The sequence below is a fragment of the Dendrobium catenatum genome, unplaced genomic scaffold (genome assembly GCF_001605985.2).
Source record: "Dendrobium catenatum unplaced genomic scaffold, ASM160598v2 fragScaff_scaffold_146, whole genome shotgun sequence".
NCBI lineage: Eukaryota > Viridiplantae > Streptophyta > Magnoliopsida > Asparagales > Orchidaceae > Dendrobium > Dendrobium catenatum.
The window spans coordinates 1163552-1179186 of NW_021318608.1; the positions used below are offsets into that span (position 1 = coordinate 1163552).

A 15635-nucleotide genomic window follows, 5' to 3' on the forward strand; every position below is an offset into this window, starting at 1 on the left:
AATCATGTCGTGCTGTATTTCTAGAAACAATGTTCAAAACAGGATGCAAATAACGAAGTAATAATCTAAGACCAGCCCATTCCACACATTGGAATGGAAAATCATGCATAACTATACATGCAGTAAATAAGCTGCGAAATTTTTCATTATCAAACTTATTTTCAACCACAGATACAGATGCACTTGAGTTACTTTGAAGAATAAGTTGACCTATATCTTGAGAGTTCTTTTTTCTTATAATTTTGCTAGTGACGTCTCAGATTTTATGTACCATTGTTACTGTCACATAAATATGTAGCCCCATATTTCTTACATTTGCAACGTTGTTTTCCATCCTTTGCAAGGGGCAACATTTTGAAATGTCCCCACACATTGGAAGTCAATCTCCTTTTCTTTTTTTTGAGATGTTCCACTTGCATTATTAAGCTCATCACTATCATATTCCTGTTCATTATCAGTAGGAACATGCACGTGCTCATTCTGTTCAGAAGGATTACTCGCAACAACTGTATTTGAATCCTCCATCTTAAAAAAATTATATAACTCCACATCACAACTCCATATTATATGATTGTATAAGCATAGGAAAAATAGCAATTAATTGATTAAAGCCATAAATCATCACAGCAATTCAACATGATGGCATGGCTTTTGAATTTAAATTTAAGTTGTATGAACTAAATAAATAATAATCATAAAGCTGAACTGAAGTTGTGAAGATTTAACAGAAAATCAAGAACACCCAAATAGCCAACACTCAACAGGAAACAGCCAAGTAGCCAAAGCCAACAGCAAGTCAACAACAAGTGTCAACAACAGCCAGTGCAATAACATGTCAACAACTCAGTTACTCAGCAGTCAGCAGGCCGACAGAATAATGAACAATATCGACTGCTTCCATAGTTGATAGTTCCATACTCAAAATAACCAACATATAAGATAGCAACAAGTAGCTCAGTGATGTAGTGACAAAAACATAAAAGATTTCATGTTCCTGATCTCAAGACTCAAGTTCACAAAGAAACCCTAATCAACATTTCAGCACACCTAAAGCTCTTAGTCTCAAATCGACTAACCCTCCTTCCTCCATCTATAAATTTCACTCATTTCAGAAATCACGATTCACAGACTCACCAAATCGGCAAATCGGTAACGCTTAAAACCTCAAACATCGCGATAGGCAAAGCTGCAAAACTCAAAAATTTCTACAAAAAGAAATAACAAATCTTCGATCCAAAAACTAAATAGAAATAAAAAAACATCGCCTGAGGCCCTAAACGTCCTACCAACACTCCAAAACAACAAAAGGTCGTGAGTTATTAAAGATATTACCGACCGTCACGAACGAGAAAGTCAGCAATGAGGAGGATTCAAGAGCTCGATACTCGATACTTCGATAGCAAAAGAATAGAAAATAGCAACAGAACTCCACGACATAGATTCACTATTCAGTTCTCCTAAAGATCCAGAGAGATGAGAGACAGATAGAGCAAGGAGAGGAGAGACGAGGAGTGAAAACCCTAAAACAGGCGAATCCGCGAATGGCTGAAGTGTGCTGCCTCTCGCTCGAAAGTCGAAATAACCCTAAAAATTTAAGTAGTTGCGGGTTAGTCAGGTCAACAGCGGGTTGGCGGGCTGACCCGAACCCAACCCAAAATTTAAATGGGTCAAGAAATTAAACCCGAACCCGACCCGTTTAATTCACAGATTGACCCGAACCTGGATTTTTCGGTTCGGGTCGGATTTTCGGGTCGTGTCAGAAATTGACAGGCCTAATTTATTTGTTGTTTGATATTACAAAATGCAACACTATTATATTGCCATCAAAATTTTAAAAAAAATCAATATAATTTATTACTAAAATTAAAAGCCACAACATCATCACCCTAAAATTAATTATACACATGATCATTATATGCATTAAATGAAGAACGGAAGATATTGAAAACATCTATATCTCCATTAAAGACACAAGAGTCTACATTAACACTTACTATACTTTTGCACCATTAGCCCAAAACAAGAGAACTAATCAGACATAAAAGATGCAACAAACAAACTCATTTTCATTTCATTCATTTATAGAAGAGATACAAGTGAAGTAATAAGAAAACTATCACCCAGAATGATCAATTGATCTTCTGCACACTCATTTCTCTAACAATAGAGTTGCTCTCACAAGACAGGCTAAGATCTCCCAATACAAGTATCTTGCACTTCCCTAGCCTCCTTAAACTTTACCCTAAGAGGGTACTAAAGAAACACACTAAGAATTACAAATTTTTGCTCATGATAGAACTCTTTAAATAATAGAATTAAAAAATTATTTGTAGGAAGTAGAGGGATGGACTCTGGCGCTGTGGTGCTCGACAAGGTGACACTATAGGGTATAAAATGAACTAGTACCTCAGCGCTATAATGCTTGCTCCGCAGCGGTGCTGGATGACTTGGCATAATTAATGGTTGAACCGGCACGTCTTTTGGTTGAGTTGGTGTGGCTTTTTATCTCGGCAATTGCTCCACAATGGCACTCCAGAATTTGAGTGATGCGTCACTTGAATGTGATTTTCTGCACTGAGGCATTGCAAGGCTATGAGTTTCGTGCTCATTTTCCCGAGGCTCCAGCACTGCGGTGTTGAATTTGGGTGCATCAGCACTAACCATAGTGTCGCTTTGATGCTAGAAAATAGAAAAATTAGTACTGCAATGTCTGAATTAGGCACCTCAACATTGACGATCATAATGATGTGGTGCTTTATTTGATGGCATTGCGGTACTGGTCAGCAATTATAGTTTTTTTTACTTTTTTTATGTACATTTTCTACAAAACATGATTAAAATAAAATATTTTTACTTAATTTAAACACAACAAATGATACATAATTTATATTTAACATGAAGCAATATGTGTGTATGGGTTTTTTTTAAATAAGTTCAAGGGGATAGGGTTGGGGTTGACATTTGAGGAGGAACCAATTAACGTTGTTAATAAATTTCCCCGCCTTAGCCTCAATGTTACATTGAACCATTTAATCACTTTTGGCCCAAATTTTTCAAGAAAGGAGCCCCCATTCATCCATGGGTCACAAAAAGGAGTGCTTACTATTATTCAAAATATTGAATATCATGTTAGGTCTTGGATTTCAGACTAAATTATTTAAGTTTCTTCAGAATCAAGATGCTTTGTAGTTAATAATCTCTCCACATTATATAAACCTGCTTCATTATCTATCCTCCATGTTTATGCGGTACAGTTCACTGTACTGTTCACAAAAACAAAATCAAACGATTCTGTGTCCATCTCCGCAGGTAATAATATATCTCCGCAGGTAATAATATATCCACATTATATAAACCTGCTTCATTATCTATCCTTAATGAATATATTCAAAGAATAATAGAAATTTAAATGTCTATTATGTATAAATAATTTAAGAGCATATTAATATTCATCTAACATTTAATGTCGTTTATATAACATATCATAACTTAATTTTAAGATTTATTATATTATTTTTTATTTTAGCAATTTTTATAAATATGCACGGACATTTACACCCGTGAATAAAAATATACATTTAAATTACTCTTAATAATTAAATCAATATATTATTATTATTATTAATCATATCATCCACAGCATGGATTCCTTTCATTTCATGCATTAAAGCATTAAGAACTATATTACATTCTGCCAGTGATTTTCCTACCTGCTTCAGACAAAGAAGATAAGTCAAACCAAAAAAAAAACGATAAGGTACAAAAGGTGGCGCAGTTGCAGAAAACTAATCTTGAGTCTTACTCGACGAAGAAGGAAAGTTCCACCAGCTACACTCTCCCCCCTCACTAACATTACAATGACATGTTGACCTCCACACTCGCAGTTTTCCTAATAAAGCAAACAGGACAGACATCCACCATTCCATCACAACTCCTACACAAGCACAAATGCCTGCAGGGCAACAAAAGCATACGCGACTCCCTCCCTTTACAAGCTTTGCAAGCCCTCCTCAAAGACATCTGCCAACGGTCGCCACCATCCATGACAGAATTAAGACCAAAGGATGTAGCAGAATCAACAACTTCGCTGTCGCCGCACCCTTCCCTGCCATGGTTAGCTGCAGCAGCAACAGCCCCTTGATCCATCAGCTGTTGTAGACTGCTCTGCAGAGCGTGCACTATTGATTCATTGTACTTGGCACGCTGCTGCCATGTTTGAGCCTCAACGGCGGCCTGTCGGATTTGGTCGGCAAGCTCTCGGTTCTTCCGGTTTATAGACTCGATCTCCAGGTCCTTGTCGTGGAGCTTCCTTGAAAATTCAGCTTCAACCATGCTCGCAAAAGAAGAAAAATGCCGCTGCCGGATCTCTGTAGCACCTTTTACAAATTGTTCCTCCTGTGACAATGCGAAGAATCCACTTAGCTTTGGCAAAGAAGCTTCCAAGATGGAAAAAAAGACGAGGATTTGACACCAGAGGATCAAAAACATAAATGCACAGAGATTAAATTCCACTCTGCTGATGCTAATTCTAGTCTATCAAAATATTCACGAACAATAAATTATCAGAGCATCAAAAATAACTTATATGGCAACCTCTATATTGATAAAACCAGTCCTCACAGATGTGCAGTTGCAGATAAGATTTAGGGCAGCATTTATATTATTAACACATAACTTTGCTAGTTGATTTAATGATAATTACTCTTGGTGCAGTGTCATCTTATAATTTGCTAAATGCTGCAAAAGGCTAAACAAATATTAGCTAAACCATGAAGATAATGACCTAATCCACTAGGTACTTGAAGCCTGTGCAGCTTAAGATGAGCAATAAGTGAGAAATCAATATAGTTTAATAAGAAAAAGGAATCCAAAGAATTTGCTTGGTGTGAATATTTAAGTATTTCAATGTATGATTGTTTGAGTATATGAATAACCTAAAATATCTCGATGATAATGAACATGCAAATTAAAATACAGTAACATTATTTTTCAATAATTCTATTAATTATGTTTGTAAAATAATTATTAAGTATTTTTAAATGAAAGAGCTTATTTAAATTTGTAATGGCATGGTAACTAACTTCATTATAATTTTATAAATTTTATTTTAAATTTAAATGAAATTCTCTTATCATATAATACGTTGAGGCATTTCTACATTTCAACTAAAACTCAAGTTAAATCTCAATATGCATCCCCATTGTTCCATATAATATACCCAATATTCTTAAAATTTTCATACCTACTTATCAATTAAATCTTCCAACAATATTCTTAATTTTGATTTACTAACAATTACCATATTTAAATCCATTAATGTTGTAAATACAACAACAACATCAAGCCTTTATCCCATTATGTGGGGATTCTTTTTCTCCATTGTGTCCTATTAAAAGTCAAATTCTCGTTCAAATTTAATAAAAAATATCATTTCTAATATTTTTAGCCAAGTCTTTTTAGGCATGCTACTAACTTTCTAAACATAGAACAAATCCAATACATATACTATCCTAACCGGGTGAAGCATGGTGTTTTATGTGTTCAAACCATCTAAGATGACTCTCTAATTTTATCTGCTACTGGAGCTACTCCAACCCTTTTACATACATACTCGTTTCACATTCTATCTCTAAGAGTGAAGCAACTCATCCACCTGAGCATTCTCATCTCTATGACACTTAATTTTATGCTTCTCTTTTAATGGCCAACATTCTGCACCAAAAAGCATTGAGGGGTACTTTTCTATCACTCACCACCATCTTATAGTATTTTCATTTAAGTTTGAGAGGTACTTTTCTATCACACAACAAGCCCGATGTATTCCTTCACTTCAACCATCCAACTTGAATTCTACTAATAATAACCCCATCTATTTCACAATCATTTTGAATAATATATACAAGATATCTAAAGTCATAATCCCCCTACTAGAACTATTACTACTAAAATTACACTAATGTATTCGGTTTTAGATCTACTCAAATGAAAACCTTTAGACTCTAAGGTTAACCTCCACAATTCAAGTTTCTTTCAAATCCCTCTCTAGTCTTATCAACAAGAAGAATATCATCGGCAAAAAGCATACACCAAGGAACGTCTTCTTGTAAATGTCTAGTTAGGAAATTCATAACCTAAGCAAAAAGATATGGACTTAAAGCTAGTCCTTGATGTAATCCAATCGAAATAGGAAAATACTTGGTCAAACTATCTTGTATTTGAACATAAGAAACAACTCCTACATAAATATCTTTAAAGACTTAAATATAACCATTATTAACTCCTTTGTTTTCTAGGACTCTCCATAGCACTTCTCTTGAAACTTTATCATATGTTTTCTATGAATAAATAATTATAATATGTAGATCCTTTTTATTCTCTCTATACTTCTCCATCAAACATCTCAATAAATGTATAGCTTCCATTGTATAACTACCTAGCATGAATCCAAATTGATTTTGAGAAACCTTAGTATTACGCTATAACCTACGCTCAACAAATCTCACCCATAGTTTTAAAGTTTGACACATTAACTTATTTCCTCTATAATTCGCACACTCTTGTGCATCACATTTATTCTTAAAAATAGGAATCAACACACTTCTTTTTCACTCATCTGACATTCTTTTATTCTTATAAATCATATTGAAATGTTTTGTAAGCCAAAAATTCCTTCACCTCTTAAGCATTTCCACACCTTTATTGGAAGACCATAAGTTCCAACAGCTTATCCACACTTAATTTTCTTTAAGGCCTCTCTTACTTCAGTTTTACTAATACAGCGATTAAAAAAAAAATCTCTATTTTCATTTAGGGTGATATGATTACTAAAGTCAATTGTATTCTCATAATCTTTATTGTAAAGCTTATCTAAATATCTCATCCACTTTTGTTGAATATTCTCTTCTAATAAAGGTAATTTTTAATCTTTATCCTTAATACACTTCACTTGAATTAAATCATTATTTTCCTGTCTCTTTATTTGGCTAACTTATATATACATCTTTCACCCTCCTTAGTATATAATCTATTATATAAATCATTAAAAGCTAAATTCTTTGCATCGCATATTGCTTTCTTAGATTCCGTATAGGCCATTTTATATCTTTCATAATTTTCAAACTTTTACATTAAAAATTAATTTTTATAACAAAACTTCTTATTTTTTATTCATTAATGTTGTAAATCATATCCTAAATTTTCATCATACTAATTTTAAACCTCTAATCTTCTAAAGATTTTATTGATTCTACAACTAATTTAGGAAGATGTCATACCTAAAAACTAAAATTTGAACTCCACATGCAACTACACCAGGGCAATTAGAAAAGAAATTAAAATGAAGTTGCCTGTGATAAATTTCAAATGTTTTTATCAAATTTAGGCATGCAAGGAAATACAAATGATTTAGCAATGTAGAAATTAAAGCACCTGCATTCTCAGGTAACGGTTGAATTCTTCATTTTGAAGCTCGATTTCAGGACATATGTTATCAAGAAGAGTTGGAAGTGGTAACGAGGGCATGCTCCCCATTGCAGTTCTGATTGAGGAATGAGGCTCATCGTCATCATAGAACAGCCTAAGACCAGTGGACACAGTATTCACATTGGGAATGCTTTCTGACCTTTCACCTTTGTTGTCAAAAAGATTATTCAACGAAATCTGTAGGTTGTTCTGCCTAGCAATGTCTATAGACTCGTTGCTTCTTTTGATTGGTAGTTCTAAGCTAGAGACATCATTAACATCAGGCACAGGATTCCTAAGCTGATCAGCATCGCAAACAGCAGGAACTGCAATAGAAATTTAGCACAAAGAAAATCAACAAAAAAATCGCCTAAAAGAATTAATGTTGATAAGTTATCAGGAAGTAGGAGATGAGTATCCATGCAGGGCTCCGAAAAAAGATTTACACATAATGCAAGTAAAGGCCAAACCAAATAAGCAAGAGCTCCAAATATTGATTGAGTCCAACTGAATAAATATATGATGATATTGTTTCACCAAAAAATGTTCAAATTTAGCAAGCATCAACAAAAAGAAAAACAAGGACAATAGAATTTGAATTGACCAAAATAATTTAAGAAATTGTATCAAGTATTGTTCAATATGTAGATAAAGCCTTGCTCAGGTTGGTGAAAAAAAAAAAACTCATAAATAGGACCAACATAGAGTAGAATCCTTTAAGGATATTGTAATGCACCATAAGTTCCAATAAAAATAAAAAAGCGTGCATATAGTTGCATCCATGATAGTCTAAGTGTTTATGCTCCTTAAGTAGGCTTAGATATTTCTTCAAAATTAAAATTTTGAAATGACTTAGAAAAATTAATACAAAAGAAACCTTTTGAGAAAAGAGTCAATGCACATGTTTGTAGAGAGAGATGATTTTAAAAGCATTCATGGTGGCTATGAGTTTGGAGTACTAATGAAGGTGATAAAACAATATTAGATTTTGCTCTAGCTTATGATTTTGCAATTGCTAATACCTTATTAAAGAAAATAGATGAGCATCTCATCACTCATAAGAATGGATATAGTATAACTCAGATTGATTATTTTCTTGTAAGAAAAAAATAGATCGTTTAGATTGCAAAGATTATAAAGTTATTCCAAGTGAAATTTTATGTACCCAACATCGTTTATTAATTTTAGACTTTAAGATGATAGGACAAAATATAAAAAAAAGTAAAACATTATTCTAATATTAGATGGAAGAATTTAAAAAATACTAACAAATATATAACTTTAGAATAAAATTTTTTATCTTAAGATTTTGTCTGTACATGAGGAAACTAATATTATATGAAAAAAAAACTAGTGATATTAAGTATGATGGGGACATCAGATCATCATGGAAAGTTTACCAGCGACGTGGCCGCCGATCTACGGCCACGATCGATTCGTTATATTTTTGAGTCGATGTATTTTATTTTCATGCATTTTATTATTTGCTTATGTGTTTATTTATTTTCTCTTTGTACCCTTTTGTATGGGAGTGGTCATGTGTAAGCCTAAGGACATTTGTGTCATGTCAGTTAGAGTCTTTTGTATGAGGCTATTTAAAGCCCCTTTGTTTTATTTTCAAGGCAATGAATGATTATGATGAAATTTCTTCTACTCTTGTGTTGTGAGAGCCTTTGAGAGTTCTTGGAGAGTTTTGGAGAGATCCCTTGGAGAGGGAGATCGGCGAATCACCCACCAACCTTGGAGACGGCCAGGTTCGTGGTCTTATATTTTTTTTTTGTCCTTACCTCCTCCACGAGCATCCCCCTCTTTCCACTCACCACCACCGGCCATAACCCCAACCATTCCCCTTTCCAAAACCCCTTCCAATCATCTCCCCAAAACCCCACCCGAGACCTTACTTCCCCTTCACATCCCACGGTCAAGTCCCCACCCGATCCAGCCGCCGGTCACAGGTTCTAGCCGCCGGCCCCAATCCAGTACATACCCAGTCTTGAAATTTACTGATTTGGTGTAGGTTAGTTTGAGAATAAATTTGAAATTCAATTTTCTAAATTTGAATTTCAAAATCTTTCTTAAAATAACTCAACTATTTTAGAAAAGTTTATATTTTCAATTTAATTTGAATTAACAAATTCAATTGGATTGAAAATAATTATTTCCATTTCAGAATCCAAATTAGAAAGTTTTTATTGCTCCCATTGAATCCTCCCTAGTCCAAGGATGCCGCCGGTCACCATATGAGCAAAATCAGGATTGATTCTCTAATTACCAATTAAGTCCATTAAAAAATAATTCAAATTATTTCTTTGCTGTTTAGCCGAATTATCCCAAGATCAAACCTGCTTTATTTCTTTCCTTTCCACGTTTGGTTTTTTTTTTTTTGTGAAGCAATGCTTAAGCTGTAGGATAATCATTAGTTGATTACTTTTTAAATCAGTTTTTAAATCTAATTTTTTTTTTAATAAAAAATATTTTATTAAAAAATCGTAAATTAATTGGAGAAGAGATATGAGACGATGAAGTTTAAGCTGGTTTTTATTTGCTAAATGATAAGCCTTCAATGTAATGTCATGAAAGTAAGTGAAAATAATAATAAAGATTTATTGAATAATTTTTTATTCTCTTCCAAATGAATTGATGGCATTAAGTCCACAGTGTCACATGCAGAAAGACTGTCTCCCAATTAATTTCCTTGCTTTTTCACAAAGCTCCAAAAGTATGTCACATGCACATTGATACTTGTCTATCACTCAGTAATTTAATTGTCTAATTGAGATCCATTGACATGTTACTAGGGGTGTAAACGAGTCGAGTCGAGTCGGATTTTGACCCTTATCGAACTCAGCTCGTTACATGAAAAGCGAGTTCGAACTAGAGCTCGTCTCGCTGTAAACGAGTTCGAGCCGGCTCGCCTGCCATGGAAGGAAAATTTTAAATTTAGGTTGGATTTTTAAAAATTAGATGTAATTTTTAAAAATATATATATATATATATATATATATATATATATATATAAATATATATAAGTTAACCAAACAAAGAGATAGTAGTAAGGATTTAATTTAAGTGAAGTGCATTAAAGATGAAGATAGAAAAGTGTTTTTATTAGAAGATGATATTCAACAAAGGTGGATGAGATATTTTGCTAAACTTTTCAATGAAGATTGTGAGAATACGATTGACTTTAGTAACCTTAGCATTCTAAATGAAATTAGAGATTTTATTTTTATCGGCGTATTAGTAAAACCAAAACTAAAGAGGCTTTAAAGAAAATGAAATGTAGAAAAGCTATTGGACCTGATGATATTCCAATAGAGGTGTGAAAATGTTTAGGAGATGAAGGAATTTCTTGGTTTACTAAACTTTTTAATATTATTTTGAAGACAAAAAAGATGTCTGATGAGTGGAGATTGAGTGTATTGAATCTTATTTTTACGAATAAAGGTGATGCAAAAGTTTTGTGTGAATTATAAAGGAATTAAATTAATGTGACATACTTTAAAACTATGGAACAGAGTTATGAAGCATACATTACGACATTATACTAATGTTTCTCAAAATCAACTTGGATTCATTCCGAGTAGGTCTACTATGGAAGCTATATATTTATTGAGAGATTTGATGGAGAATTATAGAGAGAATAAGGAGGATATACGTATGATATCTATTGATTTAGAGAAAGCAAATGATAAAGTTCGAAGAGAAGTGTTTTGGAGAGTTCTAGAAAAGAAAGGGGTTAATAACGCTTATATTCAAGTCATTAAGGATATATATATAGGAGAAATTACTTGTGTTCAAACACGAGGTGGTTTTATAAAGTATTTTCCTATTTCAGTTGGATTACATAAAAGATCAGCCTTAAACCCATATCTTTTTTGCTTTAGCCATGGATGCTCTTACTAGACATTAGCAAGAGGATGTACCCTAGGGTATGCTTTTTGCTGCTGATATTCTTCTTGTTGATAAGACTAGAGAAAGAGTTGAACGTAAATTTGAATTATGGAAGTCAACCTTATAGTTTAAAGGTTTTTGTTTGAGTAGATCTAAAACCGAATACATGGAGTTTAATTTTAGTAATGATAAATCTAATGGGGGACCATGACTTTGGGTGATCAAGTAATTAATAAGAGTACACGTTTTAGATATCTTAGGTCTATTATTCAGAGTGATGGTGAAATAGATGGGAATATTATTAGTAGAATTCAAGTTGGATGGTTGAAGTGGAGAAATGCATCGAGCTTTTTGTGTGATAGAAAAGTACCCCTCAAACTTAGGGGAAAATTCTATAAGATGGTGGTGAGACCTGCAATGTTTTATGGCGCAGAATGTTGGCCATTAAAAGAAAAGCATAATATTAAGTTAAGTGCTGCAGAGATAAGGATGCTCAGGTGGGTGAGTGGCTTCACTCTTAGAGATAGGATACGAAATGAGCATATACCTGAAAAGGTTGGAGTAGCTTCAGTGGCAGAAAGTATTAGAGAGTCGCCTTAAATGGTTTAGTCATATAAAAGGCGACCTTTCGATGATCCAGTTAGCAAAGCAGATGTAATCGATTTGACTTATGTTTAGAAAGGTAAAGGTAGACCTGAAAAGATTAGAAAATATTAGAAATGGCCTTTCATTATTAGATATAAATGAGAATTTGTCTCTTAATAAGACAAATGAAAAAAAAAGGTTTCATACAACCGACACACGTAGTTGGATAATGACTTGATGTTGTCGTTGTTGTAGATAACATAATATCAAAATCATGTTTAGTGATTAATGCTAATGTTGGCATATAATTCAAAATTAAGTACACTTGATAAAATATTACAATGTAATTGTAATTAAACTAATATTACTTTTTTTTGTTTAATCTATTATATCAAATTTACTTGCATTTAAGACTTGGTTCTACATCAATTTTTCATATTTTAGGTTTTTCGGAAAAAACAATCTTGATGTTGCTTTTTAATAATATAGGTTTAGATTCTTTTATAGGTAATCTACTAATCTTAAGTTATTTTTACTGTCTATAATAAAAGAATAAATTATAGTTGTATTAACAAAAAATAATGGCATAGGTATTTTAATTATACATTTTGTATTAATAACCTATAAAAGAGAACATCATGTCCCTAGCATGTCATATCAATGTTTCGACATCATGTATCATGTTTGTGTCTCATGTTGATGTCTATGTTTCAATGCTTTTCACTCTATTGTTTGTTTAATCCATTCCTAAGAATCTTGTTATAAATATAATTGTGTGAATTTAAAATTCATATTCACATTTTTTTAATATATAAATAGAAAATAGACGAGGACCAGTTGGGCCAAACCTTGCTGTAAGCTGTAAGCAGGATAGTGACTTATTTTACTTAATAAACTGGTAGGGGTATGCTAAACCTCCTTCCTAGGCTCATGTGATATTTTATTTAAAAAATTTGGTCCATACCCACCAAGAGTTAACATACTATCCTGCATATCTTTAGTCTGGCCAAATAAATAGGTTATGTACCATTAATCTCAAAAATAATAATGAATGCTTTAATTACAATTCATTTAATGAAGGCCGTTGGAAGCTTTCTATTTTAAATTAATTGCAATTTGCATAAAACGGTAATTATGTAAGGGTATAAATGCACGCCCAATATATAGAATGTCTATTAAATAATCATGCTAGAAATGTGTCATGCGTGCATTTAGATTATATTTAAAATGTACAAGTTTTTTTTTCCCTTTTTTTTATTACTTCTGACAAAATGTGTCGTTTGATGCATCCAATGAGATATGCAGATATTCCTTTATAGATTGTTCATCAGACATGGGAGTCCAAAAGTCTCAAAACCCCTGAGCTCCTTAAAGGTATCCACTATGTATATTCTGCTCCTTTAGAAGTAAACATCCCTCAAAGGCTTAACCTCACTGAAACTAACGTCAACTGTAATTTGCCTCATCAAGCTAATAATAAATAAAAATCAGATAGGCGCCTTATCCGGACCAACCCAAGGCAAAATAAAAAACACCAAGAGTATCATCAATGATAAATATTGCTGTAGAAAACTGAAAGCAAGTTGAACGCGAAGCAAAAAAGCGTCGCCAATGATGTTTCAGAACTGAACATAAACACAATGCAATCTTTCATCAAATAAATAAAAAGAGTTAATGGAGGTGAAATGCCAAAATAAATCTTCAGCTCCTTCCACTAAACAAGGCATATCTTAATAATGTTTGCCAGTTTTTTTGCTAAATTGTATGTTAGATCTACAGAAATAAAAGAAAAAATAAGATGGGAGGTAAATCACTTGTAAAACTTTACTCACTGTTTGCAAATAGCTCGAGTTGCGTGGATGCGTTGGAATCATAGTATACTGGATTCTCCTCCAAGAAAAAAGGGAAAGTCGAACTCGTATTATTGCCCACAAACATTCTTCTTGAAGGCCGGGATAAGGAAAACAGTCGATGGCAAGATCAATGCTATTAAAATCTATGTAAACATGGAGAAACCAAGTCAAAAGGGAACAAGAAGAAAGTCTCATACCTCAAATTCTAGAGTTTACCTTGCAGATCAATAATAACTATGTGGAATAACTGCAATAAATTGAGAAGGCTAATCAAAGCTAAGGAATACTAAATTCAAATTAGCAATTTTTACATAACATAGTCAGTTAATCATGAAGGAAAAATCAGAGAGAAAGATAGGTTGATACAATCATACAGTGAAAAAAAAATCAATAGTTGGAAACAGAAGGACGGATTGCTAACAATTTATGAAGCTAGGGAAAGAAACATTCCAATCATGTATTGGCGAGTCCTCTTTTTTTTTTTTTTCATTGCCAACAATAATTAAAACAAAGCAAGCCTTATTGACTTCAAAAATCAAATCTTGCATAGTACAAGGGAATAGATGAAAACCCCATTAACAAAGGGAAAAAAGAGAACGAAAAAGGGTGAAGGAGGCCAAGATCACAAAATGCTCTTTATAACGAAATTAAAGAATGGAATGTAGGAAAAAAAAATAAAAAGAGAATAATAAGTAGAGATCGAGTTAAAGCCGCATCTTCGAACAAAGATCGATCAAATACCTTCTGCGGGTTACCTCGACGCCCCAAAAATCGCAAAAATTGCCCTAAAACAGAGAACTACGCCGGCGGCTTATTGACGATAACCTCAAACCTTCATCTTCGTAGAAAATCATCGACCGCACAGAGAAAGAAGTGGCTATCTCTCCTCTGCAAGTCTGCAACCATCTCCTCTGGAGGGTAAAAGTATGTTATATTACCGCGCCACTCTATGTTATGTTTTAGGCAGTGAAGGACGAAGTTATGCTCTTAAGCTAAAAATCGACTGGCTGGATACAATTTCTCTGGAGGGTAAAAGTATCTTTTTAGAAAGTCCCAAGAAAAGTTTTGGAAAATCTTTATTGTGCATAAATTTACAATTAAATTCGATCCACCATTAAAAAAAAACTGAACTTGACCGTAATTTCGGATTTCCATATCTGACCGATCTGAACACAAACTGCTCTACACCAAAGAAAAATATTACTCCCACTTATTTTTAATTGAAATGGCAATCAAAATTGTAAAAATAGGATCGGACAACGAACATGAAAAAGTAGAGGTTAACTCACCTACTTTTGATGGTTTATTGGATCGAATAATATAGATAGTAGATAATTTTGATTGACCTATTACACACCACATTATGATTTTTTTATATAAGTTTAATATTATTTCATTAAAAAATGAGTACAAAGTCCTTATAAGGGATCCAAAATTCTCTAATTGCTCAAAGAGCAAAAAGAAAATGAAGTCTAATGAGTGAAAGATCCATGTCTATGATACAAAAAGTATGCAGGAAATATAAACGACTAGCAAAAAGCTATATCCCAAAAAGAGCTATAGGAAGGCATATGATGCAAAGCTCGAATCATCTTTAAGTCCAACCAAGAACCAAACGAAAGTCATCCTACAAAAGAAGATAAACAAAAGGAGCACCACCTAACCAATAATATCATCTCAATAACAATCTTCAGTCACAGCCTCCACCACAATCAAAATGTGCAATAATCAATCCAGGGGCCGAACCCTCTTAGGGTGTGGGGGGTGCCCTACCTAAAAAATTTATTGCATAGCTTTTTTAGGTATTTAAGTTTTATTATAAGAGTTTTTAGGCAACTGCCC

At 33.2% G+C, this 15635-nt stretch overlaps 1 protein-coding gene across 5 annotated transcripts; it reads right to left on the reverse strand.

Moving 5' to 3' along the window:
- Window positions 1-3633: 3633 nt before the first annotated feature.
- LOC110093237 (E3 ubiquitin-protein ligase BOI) lies at window positions 3634-14704 on the reverse strand. 5 transcript variants are annotated; one of them, XM_020818063.2, is made up of 6 exons: window positions 14535-14704; window positions 13991-14040; window positions 13773-13879; window positions 7622-7787; window positions 7429-7537; window positions 3634-4395 (listed from the first exon to the last, which is right to left on the reverse strand). In XM_020818063.2, exons 3-6 carry the CDS (start codon window positions 13876-13878, stop codon window positions 3853-3855), a joined length of 924 nt encoding a protein of 307 aa, XP_020673722.1. In that variant the 5' UTR covers window position 13879; window positions 13991-14040; window positions 14535-14704; the 3' UTR covers window positions 3634-3852. The 5 variants fall into 5 exon arrangements, with proteins under 5 accessions (XP_020673722.1, XP_020673719.1, XP_020673718.1 ...); XM_020818060.2 differs by having other exon boundaries at window positions 7429-7787; window positions 13773-13936; window positions 14010-14040; XM_020818059.2 differs by having other exon boundaries at window positions 7429-7787.
- Window positions 14705-15635: the final 931 nt, after the last annotated feature.